Genomic DNA, 20,542 nt, shown 5'->3' with positions numbered 1-20,542 from the left:
TAGGCAAAAATCTCAAAAGTCTCAAAATAATATAAAGTCCATTGCTCATTTTTCTGCCTATAGGGAGAGTTATAATTTAGTTCAAGGTTTAAAAAATGTATTTTAATTCAACTAGAAAAAGATGGAGACAAAATAAAAGCCACTATGTAGATGTATGAGCATTCAAAATTTCCCTGCATTAACAAGATCTATGAACACTGAAGAAAATAAGGAACAATTTGATGTTTTGAGCCTGGGTTATGAGCCCACATTAAGATTAACAATACTATTAAAAATGTGTTAGTAATGGTGGTGGTGATGGCAGCACAACACTGTGAGCATAATTAACAGCACTGAAATATATATCTGATGCTGGCTGAAAGGGGGAGTGTTGGGTTGTATACACGGTACTAGAATAAAATTTTCTTAACATTCCTGGGACTGCACAACACAAACAGTACACCCTGAGTTAAACCATGGACTATAGTTAATTGAACAAAAAATTTAATAACAGTAGAATGCCAACATTGATGCAGAATAAAAGTGAAATGACTCAAGATTTCATGGTGGTATTCATTACTTTCTCCCTCTTCTCCTCCTCTGATTCATAGAATTTATGCTTCTGATTCCAAAGATCCAGGTAATTGAAATTATGTGCTTTTTCAGATCTTACTCTACAGACAGAAGTGGATGACATTCATAATTGCTTACACACCTTTGTAAGTACTGTCATTAACCTTCTCCAACCTGTTTACTGCATAGAATCTGTCTTCTATTGTGAGAAAATTCCTAAAGAGGAATAAGGAAAAACCCAAGGATTCAGAGGGTATAACTGTATCAAGTGCTCTCAAAGTTTGACAGTCTTTAGCAATGTTGTTAGCTTATTACTTATTTATTAGAATAACAGATTCTCGGAGTTGTATGAGAATTTAAGACTCTCTAGAAAGGAAGCACACACAAGAATTAGAGAATAAGGTCATCTGTGTCTTTGTCACCTTTTCTTTTCCACCTTTAGGAAAACATGAACATGTCCAGAGTCGGCACGGTGACTGAGTTCATACTCCTGAGTTTTCCCTGTTCCAGTGAGGTTCAGCTCCTTCTCTTCATACTGTTCTCTCTGACCTACACCCTGACACTGATGGTGAATGGAGCCATCATCTGTGCAGTGAAGCTGGACCACAGGCTTCACACACCCATGTACATTCTGCTGGCCAATTTCTCATTCCTGGAGATTTGTTACATCAACACCACTGTTCCCACTATGTTAGAGAACTTCCTGTCTGAGACAAAAACCATCTCCTTCACGGCCTGCTTCCTCCAGTTCTACTTCTTCTTCTCCATGGGCATCAATGAGACTTTCTTGTTGCCCCTCATGGCATTTGATCGGTACCTGGCCATCTGCCAGCCTCTCCGCTATCCTACCATCATGACCAGTCATCTTTGCCTGAACTTGGTAGCCCTCTGCTGGGTAATAGCCTTCCTCTGCTATCCAGTTCCTATCTATTTCATAACCCAGCTCCCCTTCTGTGGTCCCAACATCATTGACCACTTTGTTTGTGACCCAGGTCCTCTTCTGGCCCTGTCCTGTGTCCCGGCCCCAGGAATTGAGCTTTCCTGTTCTATTTTGAGCTCTCTTATTATCTTCATCACCTTCTTCTTCATCCTTGGATCCTACACTCTGGTTCTCAGAGCAGTGTTACGGGTCCCTTCAGCAGCTGGCAGACGTAAGGCCTTCTCTACCTGTGGTTCCCACCTGGCTGTGGTGTCTCTGTTCTATGGAACAATCATGGTGATGTACAGCTGTCCAACTTCTCAGAATACAGCTGGGATACAGAAGATTGTAACCCTGTTCTACTCATCAGTGACTCCACTTCTAAACCCTCTGATCTACTGTCTCCGGAACAAGGACATGAAGGCTGCTTTGAGAAAAATTCACACGTGCACAAAGACTAGTCAGAGTTAATGAGTGCTTATGAGTGGATAAGAATAATGCCCTATCTTAAGGTGGCTAACTGAACCATATCTGCAAAGTCCCTTTGGCCATATATTGTAATATTCATAGGTTCCAGGGATTAGGATGTGGCCAGCTTGGGGGACATAGGGATGGGTCATTCTTCAACTTACCACTCATGGCAACAAAACCTTGTTCCTCACTGACATGTGAGGATAAATGCCATTTTTTTCATATGTTGCATTCTTTTGAGATATGAGGACACTTGCATAATAGTTAGATGAATAGTATTCAGAAGGCTCAAGGAGAAGACATGGGTATTTTGACATTTCCTTTTCCATATATTAAACGCTAAAGATAGGGCGGGTCACAGTGGCTCAGTAGGAAGAGTTCTTGCCTGCTATGCCCGAGACCTGAGTTCAATTCCCAGTGCCTGCCCAAACAATTAAAAAAAAAGTTAATGATATTTCCCATTCCTTCTGCTTGTGTGAATGGTTAGTGAGTTAAGGGATGTGTAAACTTCAGTTGATGAGAGCATTACAGTGGTGGCATAATTATAGAGGTGTGTCTATAACAAAATTATTCAGTAGAAGTATTCCATGACATATTAAAATAAAGCAAAAGCCCAAAACAACCTGCTTGTTATTTATTTGCTTCTATTTTCTCTAGACCTAGTGGTTCTCTGAAACCACTGCTTCTAGAGCACAGCAGTTATGAGCATCGATTCTTTCCTGCCCTCTATCCAGGGCGTCATGACTAACTTTTTAAACTACTCATTGATACTACCAAAAAGTGGCCAGCCTGGGAGAGACTGTAATCTGCGGTTTTATTCACACAAAAGCTGGCAAGAAAATAGAATCAAATAAACTTCTGTCCTCAGGGGAATTAAGATTTACTTTGTCAGAGCTAATTCTCATCTTTATTTGGTTCTCACAACAATAGCTTGGTTCTAATGTTTTCCTACCATAAGAAGACTGCAATAACCAGGTTTGGGGATGGGAGGGGCACTTCAATAAGATGTGCTGCAGCCTTGGAAACATTCAGCTTTTATTATGTATTGAACTTGATTACTGGGGAGTGAGATGATTAGGATTGCCATAAGCTCTGTAAGAAAAAGGACAGGACTGTTTGCTCTGAAAGGGATCTGGCGTGTTCTTTTATTCCTGTCTACAAATGTAGGATAGACTTCAGACAGGTACGTTGAGTAAATCCAGGGTCTCTGGCAAAATTAAAGACCTGCTTGTGAGGTAATCTCTATCAGATATTTATCTGTCAGACATCTAAAGAATCATTACAGTGATGGTAGTGACCAATGTTGGCAAAAAGTGAAACTTTCAAACATTATTGGTAAGAGATTAAAATTTTTTATAAAGAAATCACAGGAAAAATAACTAATTAGTTCATTGTTGCCTGGGGTGGTTGTATTTAATTCATTCATTCAGTAAACATTTATTGAACCCTGTGAGGCCCCCTGGGATTACAACAGTATACCAAACATATTCTTGCCTTCATTCTTCATTGCGTTCTTGTGAGACAGACAGACGATAAGGTAAACACATTGTCTATAATTCCAGTAACCATAATTAGTATAAAAAGAATAAGGGTTACATCTGCAATGTTTAGATGATATTTTTGTGTGTGTGCTGATGGCAGGACCACATTTCATTATATTTCCATTTGAGTATCCCATTATTGCAGCACTATTTGTTGATTTTGTTTTGTTTTATTTGTTTTTGTTTGTTTGCTTTGCTTGTTTGCTTGATTGGGAAGTGCATGGACCGGGAACCGAACCTGAGTCTCCCACATAGCAGGCAAGAACTCTACGCCTGAACTACCCTTGCACCCTTCCACCTCCCTTCTTACAGGGTATTTAACAATTTTGCTTCCACAAGTGAATTTTCATCGTTTTCGGAACAAAGTCTTCCCTATACATTTTAACACAAAATGTATAAAATGTTTTAGTTTACTAACTATCCTTCTGTCCTACACTGATAATTTCTTTAACATCTAGAAAGAGCTAGATGATAAAAAGTTAGGACTCATTTGTCACTATATACACAGTAAAATAAGGCAAAATGCACAGAACATATAGGATGATGGTTTTTCTTGCCCAATTGTAGACTTACTGGCATAGAGCCCTTGACACTTCCTACTCCCTCCTCCCTGAAAAGCACAAACAAATTGTGTACTGCTCTGAAAGTGAGTTGACCGAAATGTATTTCATATGAATTTTAACAAAATACAATCTACAAAATGTGCTATTTTCCTATGTCTACTTTTAACATACTTTGTGCACTTTTAAACATCTAAGAAGACTGCATGTTTCAAATAAGGACTTAAATCTATCCACTATATACACAGTAGAACTGAATAAACTACACACATGTAATGATGGCTGTATCTGAAACTTTGCATATAATGTATGTAATGGATGAACACATCCTAATTTGCATCTAGTGTTCTAGATGTGAAAGAGGTTGTCAGTATATGACAAAAGTATTCTTAGTAAACTAATATATCCTGCAATTTTTGTGTTAAAATTCCTAGGAATGAGTATCTTCTGAAATTGTAAGCATTGTAGCCCCCAGGTTTGGGGAGGAGGGATAAAAAGAAAGGGTGCTAGACCGGAATGTTCACGTTTAGATGTCACCTTCAGGTTGACTGTTGTTACATGTCTGCAGTTTACTCAGGACTGCTCTGCATATAGTGGACAAGCTAAGTCCTTATTTGAAACATCTCGTTTGTCTAGATGTTTAGAAGTACCCAATGTATGCTAAAAGTAGAAATAGTAAAATATTACTTTGGAAATATCATTTTGCTCAAATTCATAGGACATAGTTTCTTTTGGAAATGGGAGTGTTAAACCATCTCTGAGCAGCACACTACTGTTTATGTACTCATTCAGTGGTTTCTAGGAGATGAGAGAGAAGCAATTTCAAAAGGTAACATACTAGTGTGTTCAGACAAAACTATAATAGGTTCATAGAGGTGAGAAGGGGAAGGATTCTAGACCAGAAAATTCCTGTTTAGAAGACACTTTCAGATCATACCCCTTGTTAATATGTGTATGGTTTAGTCACCGCTACTGTGTGTATCATGGACAAATTTAATTCTTATTTGAAAGTCTGGTCTTTCTAGATGCTAAGATATATACAACATACCTTAAAAGTAGAGAGGGTAAAATAATACTTTCAAATTTTACTCTTATACATGGGAATGGCCTTGTTAAACTAGAAGTCTTGGACAAATATGCTAAGGCAGGTGGGGAGCAAGGAAGGAATGTAGAGGGAAGGGCTCTTTGCCTGTGAGTTGTTAGACAAATTCAGATTGTCTGACCACTGTTCTATATAGGCATTGTAGTTATTGCTGTGTATTAAGTATAAGTCTTAAAGTTCAAAATATATTGAAAATAGAGATAGAACGGTGGTCCCTATAGAAATGTCCTTGTGTTAGTATATAGGAAGGATAATCTTCTGGGAATGATCTTTGTTAATCCACCTCTTGGCACTGGATATATTCCTTTAGTTATTGAAGTGGTGAAAGAAGAAGGGGAAGTACAAAGGGAAGTGCTCTTTGCTACTATCTCCATATTTAGAAGACCACTTTAGATCATAAACTTATTTTATGTATATTTTTTGTAAAATACCTGTGTTTACTGTAGATGAGAGTCTTTATTTCAAATTAGATATCTTGAGGTGACAATGTATGATAAAAAATATAGCTAAAGAATTAACAAATTTATAAACACCATTTTGTTACTAGAACAGAAGCATCTTTGACATGGAATACTTAAACCACCTCTGAGCAGCATGCAACAGGGCTTGTTCATTAGTGGCTGCAGGGGGTGGGGCAGGAGAAAGTGCAGGGGGAGGGCTGAATGCAGATATAGTCATATTTTCTTTTTCTATGCTGAGTGGTGGGGGTCTCCTTTCATTCTTTTCCATGTGAATGCTCCATTATTGCAGCATCCTTTGTTGAATTTGGGGGGGGGGGTGGGAGGGAGGGCAATGCATGGTCCTGGAATGAACCCAGGTCTCCCGAATGGTGGGCAAGAATTTTACCACTGAACTCCCCAGGCACTCCAATTAGTTCCATTTTGACATAACCATTCTATGTTCACATGTCTGGACTGTACCATAGGAAAATGTGGTTAAATAAATGAATGGAAACCTACCTCGCTTTTTGCTTTTATTTTGATATATTTTTGACCATGAATTCTCTTGGGTGCAATATAGTTTTGGTTCTGTTGCTTTATGTCCAATTTTAAATTGAGCATTAAGGGAATTCAGTATGTGTAACTCTCCCAATATCTCTACATGCCAGTTGCCACTTTCTTCTTTTATGAAATTTTTGTGCCCAGGAGAGGCAGGAATACATTTTTCCCCTGATTGAATGGGTGTCATGTATTCTTCATTATCACAATATTCCTGGCTTTGAGACTTTGAATTGGTAAATATTCATGAAAAAGCATGATACTGGGTGATGTCAATCACATAAAACTGTATGTTCAGCGGTGTGTATATACATAAAGGACCTAGAAGGATGTGTCAAACTATAAACTGCCTGTGATTCTGGATGACTTCTGTGTTCTTTGCTTCCTGTGCTTTTCAGTTTTCTATATGAGACAATTAAACTTAAAAGTATTTTTAAAAATAAGTGTTATTCTAAAAACAAAAAAAGAAAAGAGAGAATGAATATAAGAAAAGTTGAGATAGGATAGGGAATAATTTAGATAGGATGCCAAGAAGACTTTGTGAAAGTAATATTTCAAAGTGAGAGAAAGAACCGGTTGAAGATCTAGGGAAATTAAATTCCAAGTAAATGCAGGCATAATTTGAGGATTTTCAAAGAATATGAAAAGATTAAGTTTGTCATTCAGAGGGAAAAGAGTCTGGAGAGTACACAGGATCAGATCATTTGTAAGCTTCTAGGCTACTTTAGGGAATTCGTTTTTTATCTGAACACCTGGAGGAGCCTGCTCAATACTCTGTACTAAGGGGAAGGCTCAATAAGAAAGCCATAACATTCATTAACTTAGAACTACTTATTTTTATGTTTATTTATATATGCCTTAATTTATTTTCCTATAACTACCCTGCCTTGTCCTGTAGAGGAGTTTATGTACCCAAAAAAACTGCCAAATCCAAAGAGGAAGAGATATATGGAGTGAAAAAGAAAAGAAATAGAATGAAGACTTGTGGATCTTGAGAACTTATACAGTTATTAAATTCAAGCCCTAAAATTTGTTCTAAACTTCCTTTTGAAACAAAATGAGATGTGGGGGAAACTTTATCTTTTATATGACTTTTACTATCTGTAGGAAGAAAACAAATGGGTTCCTAAGAAGAAGCTAAATTCTTACTTGCTCATAGTTGTAAAATAATTTATTTCATGTGGATTCATTTTAGAGACACTAAGAGGTAAAATAAACAGTCATTTCAAAAAATAACTGTAATAAAAAACACCAGTAATAGTTGGCTTAATAGAATTACTTCTTGTTGCACCCCCAATAAAAATCAAGGGTATAATTCAGAAGTGCAACTCAATAGAAGCAATTTTTCCCATATCTAAAAACTATCATCCAAATATCACCTGTCTGATGATCTGGCTTAACTCAAAAGCATGACCTTAAATACCCTAAAAATAAATTTAGACCTAATTATATTCTCCTCCAATTTGAAGATTAAAAACCCTTGACTTTGTATACCAAAGTTCTTTTCTGTCGTGTAGAATTGGACGTTGGAGCAGTATTCACTGGAATGGAAGGAACCGTTGACTTCTTAATATTTATATGACAAGCAGTAAATAGGCCATCCATGGTGGAAGGGTGAAACACAGCACTGTCTAACACAGAGTCATGAAAAAAGTGCTTGAGAAGACTCACTCTCTTACTTTCCACTATGGTGCCTCCCATGATTAGAAACAGAAAATTTTAAAAATCTGTCTCAGGAAATTAAAAATAAGCATTTATATAAAAAGAGCACCTGTGCTTTTTGTGTTTTGTTTTCTTTGTTTTGTTTTGTTTCATTTTTGCATTTCTGCGGATCACTGAGACTGTATGTGACTTAGCTCAGAATAAAATTTGCAGAGTCAATATGACTATCATCATAAAAATCAAAACTATTTTGATGGATGCTTTCTGAGGATGCTCACAAATCAGAGAACTGATTAAAACTGCAAAATCCAGAAATTGAACTGAACAATACAATGAAGTTCTGTATTACACACAAAAAATTTGGAGATACCAGGTCAGGGAGATAACAAAACTGGGTTCATCACCCGGTTTACCCAGTTTCAACACACCAGCCGCCTAGCCTTTCACCCAACACACCAAGCATGCTCTGGGTTCCAGCATTAGCTGTTCCTTCTGCCTGAACTTACAATCCTTCCATACTTTATGGTCTGTCACTTTTTCAAGTCTGTGCTCAAATGTTAACATCTCTGTTAGGCTTTTCTTAAAACCTTAGTTATAATTACAAGTTCTGCCCTCATGTTCAATGCGCTATTCCATTCCCATACTTCATTTTCCTCAAATAAAAATAAAATATGATTTTGCTTTGATTATTTTTACTTTCTGTTGCCCAACCCATTAAATTGCATTGCTAAGCTATAAATTTTTATTTTGTTTACTATTATATCCTCAGTGTCTGTTAAGCACTCTATAAATGGTTGTTAAATAATCCTACATCATTGTAGCACTTAAAATGCCATTCTTCTCTCAGCTATCTTTAAAATGCCACTACAATGTCTCTACTCAACAAATTTGAGAGCTAATATTGGGGGACAAAGAGTAGTTTCTCTTTAACATGGAAATGAAGAATCCAATGGTAGATCTTTTTGCAGCTATTAATCCAAGTTCAATTATGATATAATTATTCCCCAGAAACCTCCTGCAATTTCAACTAGTAGCACAAGAGAAGATAAGAATCTAGTTCTGCAAGTGCACTATTCCTCAGAGAATGGCAGGGCTTGTGATTTCATTGTAACTAGAATTCAAAAAAGGATCTCATTTGTTGAATAAAAACTTTTTAAACGATCAGGGGAGAGGATTCCAAATCTCAAATGGCAACAAAGGAAGGAAATAAATACAGGCAATACTTTCATCTGAGCTTTTATTCATGATCATAAATTTGAGCTTTGAACATGGGGTGAAAATCTTTGAATATTCAGTCTTTACAACTTCTGGCAGGTTATAAACTTGATCTTCCAGTTCTTCAGAAGTCCTACACATGCTTCTCACCCTGTGGGGAATATGCTATTTCCCCTTTCTGCCCTTTCTTCTTAGCACATATCCAAGTAATGAGTTAATAATGTATACCATATGGAATAAGGGTCTGGTTTTTTTACAGAAATACATTAGCTGGCAAGATGTAAATGTTTGATTAGAATAAAACGCAGAGAATGTTAAAAATATTTTCTTCTCATTCTCTTGAGTCTTGAGAAATATTTTTATCCAGGTTCCTTATTTCTTTACAATATTACTGAGTAATATTTACAAAGAGTCCTGAAAATTTCATGTGAAATGTATAACTGATAAATTCTCATGGATTTACTCTCAATACTATGATTGCTTTTCTCCTTCAATTGAGAAAATATAGCAAATTTCTGATTCTGCAGATAACATCTCTCCAGACTCTCAATTTTTTTCATCTTTTTTTATTAATTAAAGAAAAAAAAAAGAAATTAACCCAACATTTAGAAATCATTCCATTCTACATATGCAATCAGTAATTCTTAATATCATCACATAGATGCATGACCATCATTTTCCAGACTCTCAATTTAACTAGCTTAATATGCTTTGATTTTATGTGAAACAACGTATCTTTAAATGACAAAAACATTCACATAGATGTGATTTTTTTGTTTGTTGCATTTATAGAATCTTCTTTGGACTGTTACTTTATACCTTCAGTATCCCCAAGAAACATTTTAACAGGAGACCCAAAAAAGGGTGAGTATTGAAATAGATTTTATATTCCACTGTCAGTAAAAGCAACAAATTGATAGCTGACAATACAATCCTGAAGAACCAAAGCACATGTCAGATGATAAAGGACAAAAAATAAAATGAGTTTTAAATATCAATCTAGCAATTGTAAAGAAATTGGACAACCACTAAGACCTGAATGGCTGAGTGAACATTTTCTTTGAAAAATAATTTAACTCATCTCACAGAGAAGGGTATTTTTGAAATATTGACTTTATAGGTTGTGCTAAAGAATCTGGGTTTTATTTTAAGTGTGTTTAAATGACTGAAAGCAAGTGGTAGTCAGATTGGATATTTGAACACTATCACTGTAGCTGCTATGTGACAATAGCCATTGTGGTAGTTAGATTCAGTTGTCAACTTGGCCAGGTGAAAGCACCTAGTTCTGTTGCTGTGGACATGAGCCAATGGTAGGTGAATCTCATCTGTTGCTAATTACATCTGCAGTTGGCTAGGAGGCGTGTCTGCTGCAATGAGTGATGTTTAACTTAATTGGCTTGTGCTTAAATGAGAGAACGCAATGTAGCACAGTCTAAGCAGCTCGGCATTCCTCATCTCAGCACTAGCAGCTCAGCCCAGGCCTTTGGAGATGCAGAAAGGAGTCACCCCGGGGAAAGTTGTTGGAACCCAGGGGCCTGGAGAGAAGACCAGCAGAGACCATCTTGTGCCTTCCACATAAGAAAGAACCTCAGTGGAAAGTTAGCTGCCTTTCCTCTGAAGAACCAACAAAATAAATCCCCTTTTATTAAAAGCCAATCCGTCTCTGGTGTGTTGCATTCCGGCAGCTAGCAAACTAGAACAGCCATTAAGCATATTAAAGTGGAAGGAGATAGACAATTTAGGAGATTCTTGTAAGAGAACAGGTGAGAGTTTCATGGTGGTGTGAACAAGGATGGTAGTTAATGGGTGTGCTGTTTTGAAAAGGTTTATGTACCCAAGAAAAGTCATGTTTTAATCTTAATCCCATTTTATAAAGGCAGTCATTCCTTCTAATCTCTGTGAAACACTGTATGTTTGAAACTTCTATTCCCAGTGCCTGCCCATGATAAAAACAACAAAACACCCGGTTTCTCTGTTATATTGCATTCTGGCAGCAGCAAATTAAATCAGTGGGGATGGTCAAAATTGGTAGATCCTGAATATGAGGACTGGAGGATGTGTTGGTCATCTGGATGAGGGAGAAGTTGTATGGATATGACTAAAGTTTATGGCTTAATCAACTGATTAAATAGATATACCATGTACTGACATGGGGAAGAAGTAGGGAGCAGCAAGTTTGGGTTGAGTACAATCAAGAGTTCAGTCTTTGGCATGTTATGTTTAAGTTGTCAACTAGATATCAAATGGAAATATCTAGTAAGAAGTTGGGCAGACAAAGCAAGCTTGCAGATTTCGAGGATAGGGATAGAAAATTTGGCTTCATCTCATATGGACAGAATTACAGTCAATTCCTAGATAACAGGCCTCTTTCAGAGAGAAAAGATCCTAGAACAGTGTCCTGAAGAACTATAAGTCAAATCAACCAGGAAAAGCTCTAGCACAGGAGCTTCAGATAACACAGTGAGAGATAATGAGAAGGAACAGTAAATGCACAGATCTTCCATTAAAGTTATAACAATATCAGAGTGCTCTCAATGATACAGAACATGTGTGCATGCATGGTTTCCTCTAAGTGGCAAAATGTGTATTGAATACTGTCACAGGTTACTTTTCCAGCATCAGATGTATTTCAGGTAAGAACTGAATCCTGCCACTCAAAGTAGGGTATATTTCAGTTAAAAAAAAGAATCATGAAGTGATATAACAGTATAACTCTGGCTCAGTGGCAGAGTTCTTGCCTGACATGCCAGAGATCCAGGTCCAAAACCTTGTGCCTGCCCATGAAAAGAAAAAAAAAGAATCATCGTAGCTTTTAACCTGTAACTCATTTATTCACACCAACTTCCTTTAAAAATGTTTATTCAAAGTGGTACTGCATTAAGCTTACCCCTCTTCAACATGAAAAATTTTAACTTTAAAGAGGACTAAGTTAAAAATAAGGAGATATTTGGAGAACTGTGCATACATTATTAAATACTAAAAGAAACTATGAAAATTATGGAATTTCTTTCACTGAAATCTTTAAAAATAAGAGGGACACACAAATGTCTAAATTGAGCCTACTGTACACAGCCCTGATTAAAAGTCATTTAGATCATCTCTTTTCCAACATTCCCAGTGTTACATGCAAGGAAGTCAATCTTAATCTATGATAAGCATATGATAGCATATGATAGAATTTAACATTATAATAGCAAACAAACCTTGCTTGGTGCCTATACATTCTTGCAATATTTTCTTCTCCATATTTACTCAGAGATTGAACTGTACAGTTAGTTAAAGCCCCATATGCCCTTCCATGGGTTTTAACCAGATGGATGTGACTAAACTAGATCATAAGCCCCTGAACAGCAAGAAAGTATCTACCTTGTTTTACATAGTACCAGGGACACTAACTAAAGACAGATTTAATGGATCTTAATGGTGAAAGTGGCCATGATAGTGAGGCTGTAGTAAGCACACAGCCACAAGATCCTTAACTCCTCCCAATATAACAAAGGAGAAATAAATGTAGAAAATCTCTGAGTGACCTAAACTATGTCAATCATTAAGTCTAAGGAAATTTAGAGTACAAAGTAGTGAGAACACTTCTGTAACATCTTTTGTAACTTGGCAATGTCTTGTCATTGCAGCTTTGGGGAGAAAAAATAATGAAGAATCCAGAGGGAATAATCTCTCTGACACTGTGAGTGAATTCATTCTCCTTGGATTCCCTTGTGCCTGGGAGATCTAGATCTATCTCTTCTGTCTCTTCTCCCTGACCTATGCCCTGACACTCATTGGAAACCTGTGCATCATCTGTGCTATGAGGTGGGACCACCACCTCCACACCCCCATGTCCATCCTGCTAGCCAAATTTTCCTTTCTGGAGATCTGGTACGTCACCTCAACTGTTTCCAACATGTTAGTCAACTTCCTCTCTGAGACCAACACCATCTCCTTTCCTGGCTGCTTCCTCCAGTTCTACTTCTTCTTCTCCATGGACACCACTGAGTCATTTTTATTGTCTGTCATGGCCTTTGATAGGTACCTTGAGATCTGCAGACACTGCACTACTCCACCATCATGACAGCTCAGCGCTGCATCAGAATGGGAGCCTGCTTCCTCATCCCAGCTTACTTCATCTCCCAGCTACCTCTTTGTGGCACCAATACTATCGATCACTTTCTACATGACCCAGGACCTCTTTTGAAGTTGTCCTGTGTACCAGCTCCAGCCACTGAGGTCATCTGTGCTGTCTTTAATTCAGTCCTCATTTTCTCCAACTTTATCTTCATCACCAGCTCCTACACACTGGTGATCAGAGCTGTACTGAGTGTCCCCTCAGCAGAAGACCAGCGAAAGACCTTCTCCACATGTGGCTCCCATCTGGCTGTGCTGTCCCTCTTCTATGGTTCCATCATGGTGATGTCCATCAGCCCAACATCAGGCAGTCCAGCTGGGATCCAGAAATTGTGACTTTATTTTACTCTGTGTTGACCCCGCTTTTCAACCCCTTGATCTACAGTCTCCAGAATAAGGAAATGAAGGAGGCCCTGAAAAATCTATTTAAGACTTTGAGATTTGGTCAAAGACAACCTCTCAAGAACTAGAATTCACACCACACATATAAGTAAGATGTAGTGGTATTAAAATATAGAAAGTTAATGGTCTTAAATTTGAGAATTTTTTAGGCATGCATTTAAATGAATCAAATGGCAGTAAGATCTTATGAATATTTCCATAAATCATCTGTCTAGGCTACATTGCATTAACATTCTGCATATCTGACATGGAAACAAGAATATGCCAGACATTCTTAAGCATTTTTTTAAGATGAAACTATGAGTAACCCAAATATCAACTCGTCATTTTCTGTCCTTTGCCAATTTAGGAAAATTTGCTCCAACTGCCAATTTCACAGTTATTAGAAGCCTAAAGTATCCCCCATTATACTCTCTCCCTATAAACATGTACGCACACATACTCACTTGCACATTCACACACACAAACCATACAAACGTGTGCATGTGCTTCTCTCTTCCCACTCTTGAATCCACCTGCGGTCTTGTTTTGATCACATCAAACTGGATGTGAGAACCCAGCTCCTTCAGCATTTTACCCACCAGCAGTCACCTCCAGCTTTGTGTGGATACATTAGCCTGACTGCAGATTAGGGCGGAACTACCACGGTGAAAAGCCCGTCTACCTCATTGCATCTGGTCTGCCTCTTCCTTCACATAATCTTCCCACTACTCACAAGAATGACCAGAAAACCTTCCCCTTTCTTATCCATGCGAATGCTGTCCATGTGGAGACCCTCGAGAATCTGGGATTCTTCCTCAATGTGGACTTGCAGAAATTTCCTCTCAGCAAACCCAATTCCTGACTGGAATCTTTGAAAACAGTTTCTCCAACTGCTTACTTTTCAGGGTGTTTTAGGTTCTTGAAACTTGAAATCTTCCTTCTTTATCTTAGTACCACCCAGGAACACTCAATGTCAAAGAATAAATACAGAGACATTGTAGAGGTGAGACCTGGACATGATATAACATGGAGTGAGGCAGCAAGGAAAAAGAGAAGTGGAAAGCAGGGAGGGTGTAAACTTAGATAAAATGACAATAATTCATATTTTAAGTACTTTATGATTTAAAAAGTGCTTTTCTATGAACACTAGCCATGCAGAGAAGATGGAGGAAGCATGTCAGAGGATAGACATAGGACAGTAACGCCAGTGTCTGAAATGAGATATATTACTCTCCAGGTAATTTTCACAGTGGCCTGGACTCTGAAGGTTGCACTATAATATATTTAATATATAAATCTTACTCTGAGATGGCACAATCTTACCTACAAGTTAAATGGTGCCCTATTGCACAGAGGCAGACAAAGACCAAATTTGCTGAGGTATTTTCATTTTAGATATGCAAGGGAGACACATACTCTATGTGGGTTGCTCGCATGACTTAATATTTGGGTGGAGGACCAAGACTAGCCTATAAAATCACATAATCAGAAAGCAGCAAGCAGGCTGAAAGGCTTGACCTGCAGTGTCTTTGTACAAACTTTAAGAAGCACACTGTAAATACTGAATTGGTTCTCCCAAAAAGGTATGTTCAAGTCCTTACCCCTAGTATCTGGAAATGTGACCATATTTAGAAATAATGTCTCTGCAAATATAATTAGTTAAGGATATCAACTGGAAATCATGCTGGATTAACTTGGTGCTAAATCCAATGACTGACACCTGATAAGAAGACAGAAAAGAAAGGAGAAGGAAGAGATCAAATGATGGGCAACAATATCAATCATTTATCTCTTGAACTGAAACTCAGAATTTTGCTTTCACCCCTGTATTTATTTTTCTGCCTATTTTTCTTTACCAAAAGATTAGTAGATATTCAATATAAGTGTTCATAAAAATAATTTCAAAAAGTGATCAGCATCAATAAGAAACTAGAATCATAGGCAGGTACAAAGGAAATATATAGAAGGTAAAAAGAAGGAAGAAATATATAGTGGAACGAAATTACTATTTATAACAGCAACAGAAAATGTAATATATCTTGAAATAAACTCACCCAAAAGAAGTAATGTCTATATGAAGAACACAATAATATTTTACTTTGAAACATTTCTTAAATGACATGAATAAATGAACATACACACCATGCTTCTGGATGCGAGAAATAAATTAGTAAATCTGCATGTGATCCCAAATAAATTTATAGATTTAATGAAAGCTGTAAAATAATGTTGCTAACCTTAAAATACTACAATCCAAATATTCAGTAATTGGAGCTTATATGAATTATAGTACACCCTGTGCATAGAAAACCACACAGCCATTCGAAATGATGTTTTGAAATATATTTTATAACAAGAAAATGCTTACAATATAATGCTAAATTTAATTTTTTTCAAAATATAAAAAAACATGAAATTGTTTCCAAATTTTTTTATAATTAATAGATTTCAGGAAAGAAGTCCTTCAAAACCTCACAGTTGCAATCTCTGGAAAGTGGAATTAGGTGATTTTACTGTGCTTTTATGTATGTTTTGTAAATTTACCCTGAGAAGCACATTATTTTTTTCTTGTCAAAATAAAAATGCTTTCAAAATTTTAACTAAAAATATCCCAACTTGACTGTACTAAAGAAGCCTTGTTCTTTATTTCTAATTCTGCCCCTTGAGTGAAGTGAGAAGTCATCATGTTTCAGGAACTGACAGTGAGTCAGCATAAAGGGACTCAGGTCTGGAGTCCATGTGCTGCTGGCTGAGGCAGTCACTCAGGAGCCTTCAGCAGCAAATCTGTAAAGAACCTAGGTGACAGACCCTATCCCCAAAACTAAAATGGCTTCAGAACCAAAATGCTGGAAGCATGCCTAACCCTTCAAGGAAACACTGATACCTGCCAAGTCCATACATACACATATACAGGCATACACAGTCAAACTTATTATATCTTCCATTCCCTATAAATGGTCCTGGAAAATTTTCTTGCAGTCTAGAGTGTATGTGGGACCCAGGTCTGTGTCAGAGCAGCATGTGTTCTTCAGAAGACTTCAGTGTCTTCCCAATAGTGCCAGTGGTGTACTCATCACACAAGTAGACAAAGGATTACAGAAGCTCTAACTTCCTGTTTTTTGCACTCTCTTCTCAGACCTGTTCTCCTTTATAACATCTGCATTTCCCCTTATCCCTTTCAATTCTTCAAACTTCATCATAAGAAAATCAGCTCTGTGAAGGATCTGAAATTCTAACTAAATTAACTATCCACCAAAAAAATGCTAAGAACCCAGTGGTATGGATACAGATAGAATACTTTAACCAGTATTTTTAAAAGTAGTTTCAAGGATTGTCCTGAAATATGGGTAAAGGCTCAAGAAATGATATTAAGTAAGAGAAGTAATAACAAAAATTGTGTAGTTATATTATGATTACAAATAGATTATGAATAGGAAAAATGGAAAGAATGCAGCAAGGTATTAATAAGCAGAAGTGAGGTTTGTATTAATGAGCTATGCAGAGACTTATTGCACACATTTAATAGAGTTCATAGTCTATTTGGTGGATTAAATGAAAATGATTCCTGTTTGAAGGAAGCCCCCCATGCCACAGTATTCCTTATCTTCTACCTTTGATGAAGGACAAGTAGGCTTTAAGGATCTTCAGGGAACAGACTAATAATTATAACTGGATAGTAGGCAGTTTTTCAGAGAGTGCATGGTGTAAGATTAGGAACATAAAGTAAATTGGTTGCCTAGTTTATAGTAAAGAAAAGATCTAAATATAATGAGCCAGCATTACTCAGGCCATTGAAAACTTTGCTGTAAATCCATTTTAAGCAACAGCTTCTGGTTCAAAGTTGGGTTTAGCATCAGTACTGTGCAATTTATTTAAGTAATACCATAAACATTTGTAACATTTTTTTCTGTAAAATATTTCATTAAGATCATCATTTTCTTTGTCTTTTCTTTTGTTCTGTGGTCATTTTTTTTTCAAACGTAACAATCCAAACCATAACGAAGGAAGAAAGAAAACTAAGGCCTGGTTCACAGTTGTGCTGTCTGTATATACTGGTACAAGAAAAAAGTACTCTTCTACTACACTACCACCCCTCTAAGTGAGGCCAAAGAGTATGGTAGTGGAGGAAACTCTCAAACCAGGAAGATCAACAAGCAATCCATTTGCTTGTTATATGGTGGAAGAAATGACCAACTATACAAGATAAGAATATACACAGAAAACAGTTATTGAAAAAGGTTTCATAATTGTCCAGGGGCACAAAAGAAACCAGATAGGAAGATCAAAGTCAAGGAAATTTGAGGGAAAAAAAAACATATGGACAGACCTCTGAGATTGAACACAAAGTTTGCAGATCTTTGTGGCCCAAATCAATGCCCTTCAGAAACTATGCCCTGAAGTGGAGGTCATCAGCAGTCAGGGGGGAGAATGAGTCATCCAGTAGATGTCAGACTCTGTCCTAATCCACCTCAGTGCTTCTACAAATACTCACAAAGAGAAACGCAGGGGTAGAAGCTATCAATGAGTCACAAAATATGCATTGTCTTACCAAGGCTGATATAGCCACTGCCTCCCCTTTTTTAATCCTACCAACAGCAGAGGCCAATACCAAACATTCAGATTGACCCCGTTCTTTAAAAGAAACAACCAGCACCTGGTGGCAAAAATGATTACATTAAAATCTGTTCATTCACCTCTTTTGCTGCTCAGATATGGCCTCTCTAAGCCAGCTCTGCAAATAAATTCACTACCCTCCCTACTACGTGGGACATGACTCCCAGGGATTAGCCTGGCCCTGGCATCATGGAATTGAGAATACCTTCTTATCAAAAGGGGGAAAAGAAATGAAACAAAACAAGTTTCAGTGGATAAGACATTTCAGAATCAAGAGGTCATTTTGGAGGTTACTCTTATGCAAGATTCAGTCAGTTATTGTAAATTGCCACAGCATGCCAAGCCCCACCAATAGTATTCCTGAAAACCCTAAAGATTACCCTGTGCTCTATCTAACACCCTATACAAGTTTTGCTTAGCTTATCAAAATATAAATTGCCTCAGTTTATCAAAATATCACCTCTGTCCAAAATATTCTGACCTAGGTATATACCACTCTGACTTGAGAAAAACGTAAAATAATACTAAGTTTATTTTTTCAGAAACTTAAGGTCTCAAGATTGTTCTTTTGCCACATAAGACCTGAAAGTTAGAGGCACCAGTTGCCAAGAACATGACCAGTTTTCCTCTGCCCTATAAATTTAACACCACTTTCCAGCAGGAAGAAGTTAAAATAGTCATTGCTCAGATATCCCTGAAGATTGAGGGAATGATTGAACGAGTGGGGGGATGTGTAACTGAGAAATTAGTATTTAACAAATGCTTATGACTACTGACTAATAACTAAATACAGATATTTGGTTTTAGTTTCTAGTCTATTAGAATAGCCAGAAGGAAATATCTGAAATTACTGAGCTGTAATCCAATAGCCTTGATCTTTGATAATGATGGTATAACTATATAGCTTTTATCATGTGATTGACATCCCTTTATCCATTGTTTCGGTAGATGAGTAATAAAGTAAAGACATGCATGAAAAAAATCCATTCATTCTAGAAGGTGCAAAGATTTGTCTTTTTCAAGATATTTTTTCCTGATATGGGATTTGTTTCCCCATTCACTTAGCATAGGTAATTGCCTCAGTTTATCAAAATATCACCTCTGTCCAAAATATTCTGACCTAGGTATATACCACTCTGACTTGAGAAAAACGTAAAATATGAAATTTCATCAAAGGTGGGTGTGAGACTCTCAAAAGGAGTCTGGAAGATAATATTAAATTCAATCCCATGGAAAATTAATTATGTAAGGTACAAACATACTGGGTGGGAGGAGGAAAGGACAGGAGCAGAGTGGTAAAAAATCAAACTATAATGAGTATAATCTTCAAAGACTATTAACAATTTATCCAAGACTGGTCTTTAAATGGCATTATGTGCAGTGAGCCTCTTCTCTCCCTCCTCCCATATTACAGAAGGGAACATGAAAATCTTCAGAGTCTTACATATTACTCCCAAGAAGGTAGGTTGAAAGGGCAGGTTCCAGGTGTCCTGAACTGTGCTGCTCACAGAGGGGACCTGACCCACGACACAGCCTGGGATTCTTCCAACCTGTGCTGACCTGGAAAGATGTGATCTGATGAAGATCTGATGAAGAAAACGTCCACTTCAAATGGACATTTTCATTCCAATTAGTATCAGGTGCTAGTTTCTACCCACTGGCCAAATCCAGAAACCTAATCAGCAACTAATCTACTCCAGGTACTCTTACTTTAACTCATTTTTTTTTACTAACTTCTGTTTTTTTATTAGAGAAGTTGTTTTACAAAAATATCAAGCAGAAATATAGAGTTCTGGTGTTACCACCCCCCATTACTAATACCAGCATTAAGGTAGTGCATTTTTTAGAAATGATGAAAGAATGTTGTTATAATAATTGTCCTATTAACTATAGTCCATTATTTATATAAACTAAAAGCATCTTGATCCAAAGGAAGGATTATTTTCCTGTTTGCTTGTTTTTCCTTCACACTAATATATTCTGTCTTACTTGACAGTGACTGAGCTTAGCATCCTCCTGGCACATTCAGGCTTGTGGACTTGGACCACTCCCAGGGCTTCATTGTCTGAGGCCAGCTACCTACTCATGTCACCTGGAGCAGAATCAGACAATGAGCTCACTGGAGATGTCACACAGCCTTGGTTGTCATGGCAATTGTTAGAAAGAACATAGAGAAGGGCATAAAAGAAAGGAAAAAGAAGAGAGAAAATGCAGGAAGAGTTGAAGAGTAGTGGAAAAAACATACAGTGCCTAAACTTGTAGTTGAGAAATATGTGAAGAACTTGTGGGGAAAACATTTTCAGAAACAGTGACTTGTCAACAGCTTCCTGAAGTGATGTCATTTCCTGAAGGAATCATTGCTGAGGTACATTTTGACTTCGACTAGATGTAAAGGGATTGGG

At 37.2% G+C, this 20,542-nt stretch overlaps 1 protein-coding gene, 1 long non-coding RNA gene and 1 pseudogene across 2 annotated transcripts; 2 read left to right on the top strand and 1 right to left on the bottom strand.

The window, feature by feature from the left end:
• The first annotated feature begins 1,000 nt into the window (after positions 1-1,000).
• Positions 1,001-1,942, top strand: LOC143654926 (olfactory receptor 11G2-like). Its single transcript, XM_077126545.1, has one exon. The coding sequence runs from the start codon at positions 1,001-1,003 to the stop codon at positions 1,940-1,942; it is 942 nt and encodes a 313-aa protein (XP_076982660.1).
• Positions 1,943-11,231: 9,289 nt separating this feature from the next.
• Positions 11,232-13,612, top strand: LOC143655309 (olfactory receptor 11H6-like; annotated as a pseudogene).
• Positions 13,613-15,085: 1,473 nt separating this feature from the next.
• LOC143654925 (uncharacterized) lies at positions 15,086-20,238 on the bottom strand. Its single transcript, XR_013162026.1, has 3 exons — positions 20,130-20,238; positions 19,585-19,700; positions 15,086-15,246 (listed from the first exon to the last, which is right to left on the bottom strand). It is a non-coding gene; the product is annotated as an uncharacterized LOC143654925 (long non-coding RNA).
• Positions 20,239-20,542: the final 304 nt, after the last annotated feature.

The sequence above is a fragment of the Tamandua tetradactyla genome, chromosome 14, assembly GCF_023851605.1.
Source record: "Tamandua tetradactyla isolate mTamTet1 chromosome 14, mTamTet1.pri, whole genome shotgun sequence".
NCBI lineage: Eukaryota > Metazoa > Chordata > Mammalia > Pilosa > Myrmecophagidae > Tamandua > Tamandua tetradactyla.
This window is presented reverse-complemented; position numbering and strand designations above follow the sequence as displayed.

What these genes read in the sequence shown, in the direction of transcription:
- LOC143654926 (XM_077126545.1), top strand. Translation starts at nt 1,001, where the DNA reads ATGAACATGTCCAGAGTCGGCACGGTGACTGAGTTCATACTCCTGAGT.